The sequence below is a fragment of the Alexandromys fortis genome, unplaced genomic scaffold (assembly GCF_014885135.2).
Source record: "Alexandromys fortis isolate MF-2015 unplaced genomic scaffold, M_Fortis_MF-2015_v1.1 scaffold_16, whole genome shotgun sequence".
NCBI lineage: Eukaryota > Metazoa > Chordata > Mammalia > Rodentia > Cricetidae > Alexandromys > Alexandromys fortis.
In genome coordinates this window covers 4,995,563-5,008,995 of record NW_026067893.1, presented here as the reverse complement: position 1 = coordinate 5,008,995, position 13,433 = coordinate 4,995,563, and the positions used below count along the sequence as shown (strand labels likewise).

The 13,433-nt window shown below is 48.3% G+C and overlaps 1 protein-coding gene across 47 annotated transcripts in view; it reads left to right on the top strand.

Moving 5' to 3' along the window:
- Tcf7l2 (transcription factor 7 like 2) overlaps positions 1–13,433 on the top strand; it is a 208,076-nt gene that overhangs the window by 127,153 nt on the left and 67,490 nt on the right. For 17 of the 47 annotated variants that reach the window (XM_050149200.1, XM_050149205.1, XM_050149174.1 and 14 more), the window contains one exon: positions 12,381–12,524. The exons of 26 other annotated variants lie outside the window; for them this stretch is intronic. In XM_050149200.1, the coding sequence (XP_050005157.1) occupies positions 12,381–12,524 (144 nt within the window). The remainder of the gene's footprint in view (positions 1–12,380; positions 12,525–13,433) is intronic. 4 more of the 47 variants (XM_050149252.1, XM_050149206.1, XM_050149308.1 and 1 more) reach the window with 1 other exon arrangement.

Below are 13,433 nucleotides of genomic sequence, written 5' to 3'. Positions count from 1 at the left end.
TTTTCTACTTATGCACCTGCTTTCGTGCTAAGTGCACAAAGGGAGCCAGCACACCCGGTTATGTTCGGGAAACGTGCATGAGATATTGGGGCAGCTCACTGGACAAAGTACTCACCTCCTAAGCGCGAGGACCAGAGTTTGGGTCCCGGGTACTCATGTAGGTATGGTGGCCTACTAGTAACCGTAGCACTGAGGAGACTCAGCCAGGGGTCCCTAGAGCAGCCGGCTAGCAGTGCTAGCTGGATCAGAAAGCTTCGGATTCAAGCGAAAGACCCTGCCTTAGTATATGACGTTGAGAATGATGAAGAAAGACTCTTGATGCCAGCCTCTGGCACACCGCTATGTGCGTGTGTGCACACCAGCACACACTGGAGCATTCATGTTCACACACATGAATGCTTGACTTCGGGGCGGGGAGGAAGAGAATGAAGCCATTTCATTTTCTGTATACATCGTAGTAGTCATGGTAATGGATGTGAAATCTTTTTCGGTGTCTGTTGATGGCCAGAGGGTTCGAAAGACAGAACTAGGTGGGTCTCTGCTTGCCTTCCTTTCCTTCCTTCCTTCCTTCCTTCCTTCCTTCCTTCCTTCCTTCCTTCCTTCCTTCCTTCCTTCCTTCCTTTTCTTTTTTTCTTTCCTCCTGACAGGGCTTCTCTGTTGTAGCCTTGGCTATCCTACAGCTCACTCTGTGGTCCAGGTTGGCCTCAAACTCACAAATATCCACCTGCCTCGGCCTCTTGGGTGCTAGAATTAAAGATGTACGGCACCACCGCCTGGCTGGGTCTCTAAGCAAGCAGCCTTCCAGTTTTCACTTGTGACCGCAGGAACAGTTTAGATTTCCTTTCTCCTTGGGTCCCAGAGAGAAGGGTTGCCATGGTAACCTGATTCACCCCCAAAGTCTGGGTTCTGGTGATCATGATTGTTTACGTTTGCGTGAGCAGAGACCGTCCCTGACTCTCCCACTGCAACTGCTTCCTCTCCCACCTTGCCTTCAGTTCTCAGCTGTTAGCCTGAACCTGAGTCACCCTGCCAGGCGGCCAGGCCCTCATGCTTGCTGCCCTTCCTTGTGGCCCGGACCGTTCCCAGAGTCGGTAGCTGGAATAGTGTCCAGAAAGCCAGCCCCACCCCAGGAATGGCGCTTTCTCTTTGGAGGGGGTGTTCTGGAGTTGTGCCCTGGGTTTAGGGTCTGAGAACCCCACATCTCCTGCTGCTGCAGCTCTGTCTCCCCTTTCCAGCTAGCCTTTTGCTCCACAGAGGGGTGTGTCCCCTTCGGTGAGAAGGAGGTCGGCTTCTGACTCATACACCAAAGGTCAGCACGGTGGCCGGTGCCAGCTCTCCTCTTCCCTGGGCATGCACAGCGTCTTGGACCTTTTAGACACTTGGACTGACTTTATGCAGAACATTCTGGGTTTATGAGTTAGACTTGGGCTTGGGTTTATTATTTTGTACTTTGGATTCTTCCTTTAAGAAGACCAGAGATAAAAATACTCTCCTTTGCCAACCATCAGCCTTGCCTCACTTCCCTCCAGAAAGGAGAGGATATGAGAGGATTAAGGGTTTGTGTGTGTGTGTGTGTGTGTGTGTGTGTGTGTGTGTGTTATGGATTGGCAGACTTGGAAAGCTGTGGGTTTCAAAGAAGCCTCTGCATACCTGGAACTTCACCCCGCTCCCATCTGTAACCTTACTCTTCTTGTTATTCCTAATCCTGTGGTTTCATACCTGGTAATTTACAGTATTGGGGACACTTGGACTCGTGGGGCTCGAGAGGTGGGTGGGCCGTGGCATGTGCAGTATTTGGGTTTCCCGATTTCCATTGACTCTTTGGATTTGAACTTGAAGGTCGGAGGCTGGCTGCTGGCTCCCGCGGTGACTCAAGTCTTTGCTGGCCAGGGTGTGTGCGCATCAGCCCTGGGCCTGTGAACATTCTCAGAACAGTACTGTTGACTCAGTGGTTTTCCAATGGGTGGTTGTGTTCAACAGACGGCAGCTGGATGCAGTCTGGATTGTCCCAGCTGGGCAGGGGCTGCTGTGTCATCCAGGGGATAGAAGCAGTTCTGTTCCTCCACCCTTGGCTCCCAAACATGGAGAAGTATCCTCTGGACAATAGCACGGCAGGCAGTAGAGGAGCCCCACTTTAATATAAGGGTTTATTGGGCAACTAAAGAATAAGATGTAGGGAGATGCCTTGAACAGAACCAGTGTGCAAGTGTGTAAATGTGTCTTTTAACACTCACAGCTGTTTTATACGCCTAAGACAGTTTAGTGGTTTGCTGAATATTATTTCTTTATTCGTTCATTTGCTTATTTGTTTTATTTTAAGACAGGATCTCATAACCCAGGCTAGACTCAGAGTTGCTATTTACTTGAGGATAACTTTGAACTCCTGATCTTTTTGCCTCTATCTCCTGAGTGTTGGGGTTCCAGGTGTGCCCCACCACACCAACTGGCTTACTGAGAGTAAAAATCTGTTCCTTCCAGGGGCCTGGCAGTGATGGCACACACCTTTAATCCCAGCACTCGGGAGGCAGAGGCAGGCGGATCTCTGTAAGTTTGAGGCCAGCCTGGGCTACAAGGGCTAGTTCCAGGACAGGCTCCAAAGCTATAGAGAAACCCTGTCTCCACAAACAAAAACCAACCAAACAAAAAATCTGTTTCTTCTAAATGTGTTTTGCTTTAGTATAAGCAAGAATATGGGGTGTGTGTGTGTGTGCGCGCGCGCGCGCGCGCGCGTCTGTGTGTCAGGGTTGGGGAGAACAAAGTTCTATTAGCTTCCTGCTTACCCAACATTCTTCTTAAAAAGAAAAGACCCAACCCCAGATTACCTTGTTAGGTACTAAAGCTTCCCCCATACCCAACAGTATAGTTGGGATCTGGGGCTGGCTCAGTTGGGAAAGTGCTCTCTGCACAAGCAGGAGACCTGACTTCAATCCACAACACCCAAGTGAAAAGCCCAGCATGGTTGTGCACACTTAGAACCCCAGAGTTTGGGAGATGGAGACGGGCCCTGGAGTACACTGGCTGGCCAGCTTAGCCTAAATGGTGAGTCCAGGTCCCAGTGACAGACTAAAGAGAAAGAAATGAGGGGGACGGCTCCTGAGGAGTGACCTATGGCTTCCACACCCACGTACAGACTCATGCACCTGCACGCTCACAGAAAAATGAAAATGATAAATCAAAATTAAAGAATAGTTTTATGTTACCTTCTGGGATTCACGCTTGCTTTGTAAATCTTCTTAAGAGGGTGCCACGGACATACATCATCGCTTGCCCGGCCCTTCCGAGACTCGTCTGGGAGTGGATGAAAGGTGTAAATTAAGAAAAGCGAGTGTTTGTGGCTTCCACCTTAACCTTCTGTTACGTTAAATGGCTCTGTTGAAGAGGGCTGTCACGGCTCTTGAAAACTTGGGAAAATCCAAGCCAGCTGTGCCATTAGTCACCTTTGGGAGCCCAGAATGTTTGATGTGAAAATTATACGGGCACATCTAATTGGGTGCATTTTCACCCCATAAGATATGTACTAAAGGGGTGACACTCTCCCTCCCCTTCTTTTTAAGCTAAATTGTTTAATCTGAATTTCATAATATTTAGAGGAGTTCCAACGAGTTGGCTGCCATTTTTCGACGTCTTTTGTTTCGCCACACTGTCTGTGTGAGCCAACCACATACATCTCTAGACACCCAGGGAGAGCTGGCGATCCCTCCCTCTCTCATGTGGGGGATTATGAGACTTCCCATAATTCAGTCTTCCTCTGAATGACCCCAGAGCTCAGCAAGCAGGAAAGAAACAAGCAAACAAATCCCCCCTGGAGAGGGAGAGAGAGAGAGAGAGAGAGAGAGAGAGAGAGAGAGAGAGAGCGAGCCCATGCTTCCTGTAAAATGGGAAGAATAATTCTTCTCTCGCCCGAGTCTCAGAGCCGTGCACACGTTTCCAGTAAAATGTGCTCAGAGCGAAATAGAAAGCATTCACGCAGAGATAAGATAATGGACAATTAAGTTAATTTAAACCCTAGAGTTAAGGACTGATCAGTTTACACCCATCTAAGCCAAGCAGTGGTTTTGATATATTCATTTATGGAGCTGTTCAACTGTCACCACAGTGTTAAGCTGTTGTCCGTTTCCTCCTGACCAAAGCTCCCCGTAGCATCCCTCCGTCAGCTGCCGCTCCTGTCCATGCTTTCTCCCGTCTCCAGACAACAGTCACTCTTTTCCTTCTGTGTTTCTTGTTTTAAGTCTTCATGTACCCATGAATATTACACAGTCTGTGATCCTTTGTGATTGGCTTCTTTCACTTGGCTTCATGCTTTCAATCTCCATGTATATCAGTACCTCATTCTTTACCTGACCGAGTAATATTCCATTCTATAGATAAATCATGCTTTATGATAAATTTCAAAATTAAAAACCACCAACTAACCTCATGTTTCTTTCATTTTCTAAACCTTTTTCTTTTTTTAAAGTTAAGGGATATTAGGGAACAATCATTTCCAAACCTGCGAAGAACCTGTGTCTTTCATAAGTCGGCACCTCGGCAGAGGCTACCTAGGTGCAAATGCTGGATGGAGCAAGGAGACATCAACATCCAGTCTCTGAGGACTCAAGGTTTACAATCCGTGAAACAGTAACCATTTTCAGTTAGCCTTTTTTGTGGGTTGACTGGGTTAAGGTGGGTCCAATGGCTGGAGCAGGGCCCTGATAGAGCCATCCCTCTTGCGTCTGTGTTTTCTGCTAGTGATCCTTGCTGACATGCTAATCAGTCAGCTGGCAGCCAACAGTCTGAGGAGGTGCCACTGTGTCCAACCTGGGACTCTCCTCCTTCCTGGTTATTGTTCCAGGTGCTGAAGGGCTGGGAGGCATAGCTGTGTTTGTGTTCTGAGAGGTGGGGCAGTCTGCTTTGTGGACATTGTGTTGGAGAGAAGGCTGCTTGTTGGTTCCCAGCCGTCCAGCTAGCTCAGACCCCAAATAAATCACACAGAAACTGTATTAATTAAATTACTGCTTGGCCTATTAGCTCTAGCGTCTTATTGGTTAATCTCTTACATATTAATTTAACTCATTTCTATTAATCTGTGTATTGCCATGTGGCAGTGGCTTACCGGCAAAGTTTCGGCATGTTTGACTCTGGCAGCGGCTCCATGGCTTCTCCCAACTCCGCCCTTCTTTCTCCCAGCATTCAGCTTAGTTTTCCCCACCTAGCTCTAAGTTCTGCCCTGCTATAGGTTCAAAGCAGTTTCTTTATTGATTAACCAATAAAAGCAACACATAGATGGAAGGACCTCCCACACCAACATTGCTCTTTGGCTGAGTGTCTGGAGGCAGGGCCTCTCCTTTGGTTGATTGGCTGAAGGAAGGTGGGGTCTTGCTCAGGATGGAGTCTGCCTGGGTCATGTGCTCTGCTGGCTGCCCTCCACGTTGCCAGCATTCGTGTCCTGTAAATGTGTTCTTTACTCACATTGTACATGTGGCGCTGGCTTCACTTTATAAAGCAGGGATGTGGTGGTCCAGAGGCAGCCAGAGACAGACAGATCTCTGTGACCTTGAGGTCAGCCTGGTCTATATAGCTAGTTCTATGCCATGTAGAACTATGTACTGAGATCATGTGTCAAAAACAAAACAACCACAACAGAAAAAGTTGTAGCGGGTTTGCCCAGCATGTAGCAGGCCTGGCACCACACAATTCAGGATGATAGTGCAGACCTATGATCCCAACATTTCGGAGGTAGAGGCAGGAGGATCAAGTCTGCACGGTCTTCCTCACTTCTATGGTGAGCCTGAGCCTGGGATCCTTAAGACTCTGCCTTAGAACAACAATAAAAGATGGAACACCACAGGCACCAAAGCAACACAGAGAAACCCTGCCTCGAAAAAAAAACCAAACCAAAACAAACAAGATGGAACATTGTCTGATCCTTCTACACACACACACACACACACACATATACACACACACACACACACTGCACAGAGTCTCCTTTACTCATAAAGAAACAAGTATTTAATCAGAAGGAGGTAGGTCAAGGCTTAGGCTCTACAGATTCTTTTGTACCAGGATTCTCACTTTTCCTTTCCCATGTGGATGCCATGGACGACAGTGGTTGCAATGTCCAAAGCTTAGCCACATGTAGGCATTTCTCCCCAAAGCTGGCCTGGGAGAAAGAGCTCCCTCTATCCACAGTGAGTGTCGTGGTGTTTGCTTTATCAGCTGGCCTCGTCAAGCTCTCTGCAGCCTGTAGTTCTTAAGTTTTTCTGCAGCGCGTCACTGCTGAGGCTTGGGCTCGAGTGTGTCCTCCTTGTATGTGGTCTTACAGGCACTGTTTGCTTACTTCAAGAGGTGACATTGCCCAGAGAAGGGACAATAGGTTACATGTGGAGTTGAGGACTGAGAAAGTGACATCAGCATCTCATCTCATCAGCCTGAGGTCTCATGGAGCCCCTCACTGTCACAGAGAGCAGAGAGGAACACCGCATGGGAGGTCAGCTAGGGTCAGTCAGGGTCTGGGTGTGAGACTTGATATTCCACCAGGCCTGGGCCTCTTCGAACTCTATTTTCTGACTTTCATATGCTCTGGCTGCTTTCTCAAGCCTGGGCAAAGCGGTGGCCCCCACTTGAGCGTGTTACAGGGTTAGAGATTATTGGGGTTAATAACAGATGAAAGAGTAAAAACACCCCTGTACTCAAAATGACTCCAATGACCCTCCCCCTCCTTTCCAAACCATCCCAACTCTTCACACACACACATACACACACACACACACACACACACACCCTCATTTCTTTTCTGGTGTATGATAAAATATATCATATTTCCAACTTCTCAATATTTGATAACGATTTGTTTTCGAAAGATGGGGAGGGGAGAACAAGTTGTCAAAGCTTTGTTTTATCCAAGAAGGACCTTTGGGATGATGTCATGGGTTCACACTCTTGAGTCTTCCCTGGCCATGTAGAACATTTATGTAGCAAAGTGGATCTTCGTCCTGTGTTGCCTTTTCTATTGAATACGGCTGTCTGCCTCCAGGTAGATACCTTCTTCATCTATAATGGCAGTGGCCAGAGAGAAGGAGGCCTAGGGCTCTTGGACTTGCTAGCAACCTCATTGACAGGACACACAGAGCCCCTTGGCAGTCCTCATCTGCCAGTATGGAGCCGAGGGCATTACAGGGTGCTGGGCTTTAAGTGTGAAGATGGCTTTGCTCCCACGCCTCTGTGGGAGTGCTCCCATTCCGTTTGGACTTTTGCCTCCTGTCTGTCTTGGGGTACGTGAAGACCCAGGTGGACTTTATGCCCATATTCTTTGACCCTAGGGATGGTCACTCCATGCCAGTCAATGCCAACTCTGAGTAGGGTGCTTGAGTGACAAGAGCATGTGCACTTAGAGAGGAAGAGGCCATGTCTTTGGCCTGGACACTTGTCTGTCCTGACACTGAGACTTCTTGCTTCATGATCCGGTCCTGGCTGACCAGGCATGCAGTCCTGCACATGTGTGTACCCACTCACACTAGCTCGAGTTTCTGGAACATTGCTAGTGGAACAGAGTTGCAAGCGCTTGCATGTTAATGGGGACAGACTGGGCTTGTTCTTAATGATAAAAATGGTAGCTTGCCCGGAGGCCAATTACAGTTGCTCTGCCTCCACTGTAAGTTGTTAGAACATAGTTCAAATGTAATTAGTTCCCATTTAAGTTACCTCATCTCCTGAGGTCAGAATTGTTGATGATGCTTATAAAGTTAGGTCAGCATGACCCGCGGAGCCCTGTGTCTCTCCAAGGTGATATTTACATGTACGTACATGGTGGTTTGTTTGGTTGGATGGCTGCTGCTGTTTTCTGTTGGTTTCGTTTGTATGCATGTGTACATATGCGTGTATATATGACAGAGAGATGACCATTCCTCCCGTTAACTTGCACTACTTTGCTTGTTTTTGTAAACTGGTCCTTGTTGGCGACTCTATTAAATGGCTTCTTTATTCCTATGAAGATACAACGTTTTCTTCGAGAACCCTGAACTATTATTGTTTCTTTAAAGTCTGGGTTTCCATTTTTTATTTTTCTCTTTTCACTTCTGCATCCCAGCCATATGGACCTGGGGAGGCTTTTGGATCTGCAGAGTGATTGCAAAATTCATTCCACGATCAAGTTCTGCTCTCACGTAGAGACTCATGGGCAGTCTTTCTACACGTGCAGTGGAAGAGAAAAATGACCTCAGCCATCTATATTAGGGTTCTGCAGAGACAAAACCAAATGAGTGTTGTGTAGGGGCATAGAAAGTGATTTGCCATCAGGAACTGACCCACAGAGTTAGGCTGAGAGATCCGGCACATCAGACACTCAGGAGGACCGAGGGCTGCATTCTAGTTTAGTCAGAGAACCCAGGACTAGCAAAAAAGGTGGCGTGATGTCCTTTTGAAGCCTGGTGTCTCTATGCTTAGGAAGGAGTTGTGTTTTATGCTCAAAGGCAATTGGGCCAGAGGAATTTTTCCCCTCCCCCAAAAAAGTCTTTATAATTTTATCTCCCCCTCCTCCAACAGGGTTTCTCTGTGTACCTCTGTTTGTCCTGGAACTTCTGCTGTAGGCCAGGCCGACCTCAAACGTAGGGATCCTCCTGCCTCTTCCTCCTGAGTGTGGGATTAAAGGTGGGCACCACCACTGCCCTCATTTTCTTTCTTTCCTGTGTCAGGAACTAAACTAAGGGCCTTGAACATGTCAGGCATCTGCTGAGCCATATCCCGAGCCAAGAATAATGTTTGAATAAATATCTGGACAGCCTGTGCACATTCCAGTCCAACAAACATGTAAAATTGATTAAAGACGCAGAGCCAATAGAAGGTACATATAGTACATGTTGTACATATAATAAAGAGTCTTCATGTAAGAAATTGGCTTGCACAGAGCTGGGACTTTTCTGGAGCCAAAAGTAAAGCTTAAACCTTCCTCCCCCACCTCCAGTCTGGTTCAGTTTCTTCCAGAGCGAACAGCTGTTGGCCAGTTTCACTCTGATATTATTTTATGCAAAGCATTTTGAATGTTTTAGCATTTTTAGAGCCTGTCATTTTGTTTAGTCTTGTTTTCTTTTAAATTGTTGTCCAGCTCTTTCCGTACTTCCCATTTATGGTGTATACGTGCGTGCCTGTGTGTGTGTGAGCCTGTGGGCGTTTCCCAGTAAAGCAGTTTATATATTTTAACTTGTTGGCCTCCGTTCTGTCATGTGATGTCGACTATCACCAGCATCTTACGGAAGAAGGCAGTAAGGTCACAAGGAAGTATGATATCGGAATATGCAAACACTGCTGGACCCTATGGGTGTCTCCTGCAGCTGTGTATCAATCTGCCTAATGCAACTGCAGCCTGCCTTCCGTGTTAGCATGCCACTGTGCTACAGCCCCTTAATGTCACTTCCTTCTTTGGAAGACATCCCCTTCAGAAATCCACTCACATCGTGGCAGTGTTTCCCAAATCCAGAGCCATTGCCAAGGATAAGTGGCTCCCACTTCCGGATCCGTTTTCTGTATTCCCAGTTTGGTCAGGGTTGCAGTGGCTTTGATGGGGGCTCTAGAGGACAGAGGAGAGCAGGATCACTCTACCAGTTTTGTGCGGCTGGTGGAGATTGATGGACTCTCAAGTGCCACCTCAACCCTGGAGCAGCAGGGAGCTCACAGGCCTTCACTTCCTTTCCTACAGAGTGTCCCTCTTTCTCTTCTACTTTACCACCTACGGATGGACAATTCCTGAGCTCGGGCTACGATAACCAGAGCGCTCTCCTCCCAGATCTCTTCCTCTCTCTTCATCCCTAAAGCAAGCTAGCCTGAGAAAAGGAGCATGCGGATCTATAACCGAAAAGTCAAGGGGAAGGAGACAGCTCAGTGGCTGGGTCCAGTTGTCTGTGTTTCAGAATGTTTCCCAGGAGCCTTTGCTCTGCCATCCTCCGAGTTGACTTCCTTGCAGAGAAGCTTATTCAAGTCCAGAGAGATCTTATCTTTGCCCCTTAATGTCTGTGCTGTGGTTTCCAGCTGGGGTAAGGGATTGCAGTGTGCAGGGTGGGTACACATTGAGTACACCTGCCCAGGCCTCGAGCTGGGGGAGCAATGCACTCTACCTAAGCTAACAGCTTCATGGACTCAGGTTAGTGTCTCCTAAATAATTTAAGATTTTATTACTGGAAAAGCCGGGAAAGGCCATGAAGCACAAAACGCAGAAACTGCTGACTCATCGTTCTTAGCCCCCTGCTTGAGCTTCCTGCGCCTCCGTTGCAAAGACCCTCCCTTCCCTAGATGCCTGTGGATGCCCAGAGTTTTTCGAACACTTCCATGTTCTCAATCTTTTAAGGAGTTTATAAAACTCACTCTATTCTATGAAAATATTATGAATGAATATCTTAAAGACATTAGATAAAGTGGGGATAAGTTGAATCCTACAAGTTCAAAGCTGTTGGCTCCTTGAAGAGAGGGGCTATGACCACCGAGTTTGACTCTGAGATTCCCTGGCTCCTAAGCATAGAAGGAAAGATATCTATGGTTATAGAGTGCTGTGTGTGTGTGTGTGTGTGTGTGTGTGTGTGTGTGTTTGGAGAGAGAGAGAGAGAGAGAGAGAGAGAGAGAGAGAGAGAGAGAGAGAGAGACCTCTAAGAGGATAGCTGGCAGGGAAGCGTCCATGGATGGTGACAGAGACAATGTATTTGAAGGCAGCCCTAGCTCTTCGGATGGCTCTAGTGTTTCTTTGCCAAGCTCCCTTCTCCAGCCACTTGCCCCTGAGAGCCTTGCTTTTTCGTGCTTGTTGCTTTGTTAGTCAGCGAAGTAAGGAGATAAGCATTAAGCCCTCACATTGCTGGGCTCCTTCCAGAAACAGCTGGATAGTTCCTTGTGCTGCCCTTGAAGACAGCACTCAGGTGAGTCAGGGCTGTAGACAGAGCTAGGCACAGTCACCTCCACTCTAAAGCTGGTCCGAGCTCACTCATCTTGTGATCGCTCCATTTATCAGTGAGCGCCGTGGAGGCCCTGCTTCCCAGATGGACCCAAGACAGCTCTGTGATAGCAAGGCACGCTGCTGCTGGCCCTTGGCTGCTCTTCCTGGATAGGTCTCCAGCTGCCAGCAGTTGATTGCCCTTTGTCACCTGGGGAGCTGAGTTTCCCTGTGAGTGGTTGCAATACCCCGAAGCAGCCAGTGCACATGGATAGATGGCGTTGGGAAAGCCTCGGAAGCTGCTCCCAGTCTTTATTTTTATTGATTTGTCTTCCAGAATTATCTGTAGTCATCTGGGCTGGACAAATTTACTCAGTCCATCTTTTGCAATGAATATAAAAAGATAGAGTTTCCCTCCCTCCCTCTTTCCCTCCCTCCCTCCTTCTCTCTCTCCCTCCCTCCCTCCTTCCCAAGCTGGGTCACAGCTCTGGGGCAGAGCTCATGCATAGCCTGTACAAGACCCTGGGTTCAGCCCCCAGGAGCACTAGCCAACCACCCAACAACACGAAGCAAGTGGGAAGGCATTTGTTCCTTTCAGGGAGCCCGTCTTCACACCCTGCAATTCTATCTCCAAATTTTCTACCTTGTAAATGGGGCTGTAACAAACTTCTGACCAGGAATTGTGGGTCTACACAGCGGCCATTTGCTGGAGAAGACTACACACAGTCCATACTGTCCCTCTAGCTGTGTGACCTTGGGCATGCTCCTTAACATCTCTGAGTCGGTTTCCTCCTCTGTGAACTAGGCAGAGCACTCTTAGCCCGTGTGCTGATTGTAGGAGTTAATGGAGCAGTCAGCACAACCTTGTCTAGGGGCCTGGATGGGGAAGGCAGCTTTTGGGACCAGATGCCTACTGAGTAGACTTGGCTTCAGCACACCATCCTGAACACATGGGGGTCCTGATCTATAGAGGGGTCCCAGGTGGTGTTATTGTGGCTTCTCTTAGGAGGCTGTAGTCTAAGGGAACAAAGGGGTATTAAGACAGGAGCCCCAACAGCTCAGGGAGTACAGTCATACATGAGGGTGTATGACAGCAAGGTATACACACATAGACAGTATGTATGACTACAAGGTGCAAACACCAGCAAACCCACAAAATTTATCCAAATAGAACCTGCAGCAAGGTAAGTTAAGAGAGAAGGCTCAGCCAGGTGGCTGGTTGCTTAGAGGAAAGAGCAACCGTCCGTGTACATCAGGAGATGGATGCGGTTAGGGCTGGGCACGGTGGGAAAAGGTCATGGCAGGAAGGCCGCGTGAGGAAGCTGTGTTCGAGAGGTCTCTCAGGGACCCCAGCTGCATGGCAAGGGGGCATGGAGAGTTCTGGGCTCCCGTGGTTGTGGGGCACCTAGGAAAACGTGGGTTAGGTGGCGAGCCAGGCTGGGGCTCTCTCCCGGCCACGCCTCACTCTGTTCCCCTTTCTTCCTGGCAGCAGAGCCCCCTCCCTTGCTGCACTCAGGGACATGCCTGTGAGCACTTCTACCCCCCCTCAGACTTCACTGTCAGCACGCAAGTCTTCAGGGACATGAAAAGCAGCCACTCCTTACAAAAGGTTGGGGAGCCCTGGTGTCTGGAGGTAGGTCTCGGAGCAGAATGACGGTATGAGATGAGCCAGCCCTGAAACGAAGCCACCCATCCAAAGTTTACCTCCCGCGAGGGCAGGACCCATGCATCCACCTCCATCCCTGAATCCTCCTTGGGTCCCTTTCATTTCAGGTGCCATAATGTCTGGCTGCTGACCACTGATAGGGAAGTCATAGCCGTTAAATCATCACTTTACAAGAAGAGGGTGGAGGCAGTGCTAGGGAGGATGCGTGATGCCCAGCTGCCTCGTAAAGGCCACGTGACCCAGCATCACACGCAAGAATGTGCATTATTCCATCAGACTTGAATCTGGGAAGTCATTTCCTGGGGTTCCTTATGACTCCCGCTGGAAGGGAAGCTGTCACCTTAACTTTGCCATTGCTACTAGCAATTAGCCGTCTATAGTATAGATTTTCTTTTCAAATTCAGGGTGCTGAGAACTGCCCTCCACCCTGCAAGGTCCCTGGCTGTCAGAGGCAGGCACAGCCCAATGCCTGCTCACAGATGCTGTTCTCCAAGGACAGGAAGCATTGTTAATTTCCTTTAAATAATTCAATGCGATGTCAGTACCCCACACGACTCTGGGCTCTGGAGTGACAGCTCTCTTCAAATTAGTTGTCCCAAGAATAAAGAACTTCCAGAACATTCTTTTATCTTCAGGAAAGCAAACATCAATGCAGACTTTCAAAAAAAAATTAAAGTAACTCTTAGATTTAGATAGAAGATGATGTTTTGGTTTTCATGAATATTCACGAGCCAATTAGTGGAGACTTAAAAACCAACGTTGTGTCCCTACTAGGTGCTGAGCGTATGCTGTATGCTAGATGGTGCAGGGTGAGAAAGCAAGTTTCTCTAGTGGGCAGAATGGGCACCTGGAGAGATAGGGAGCACACACATATAT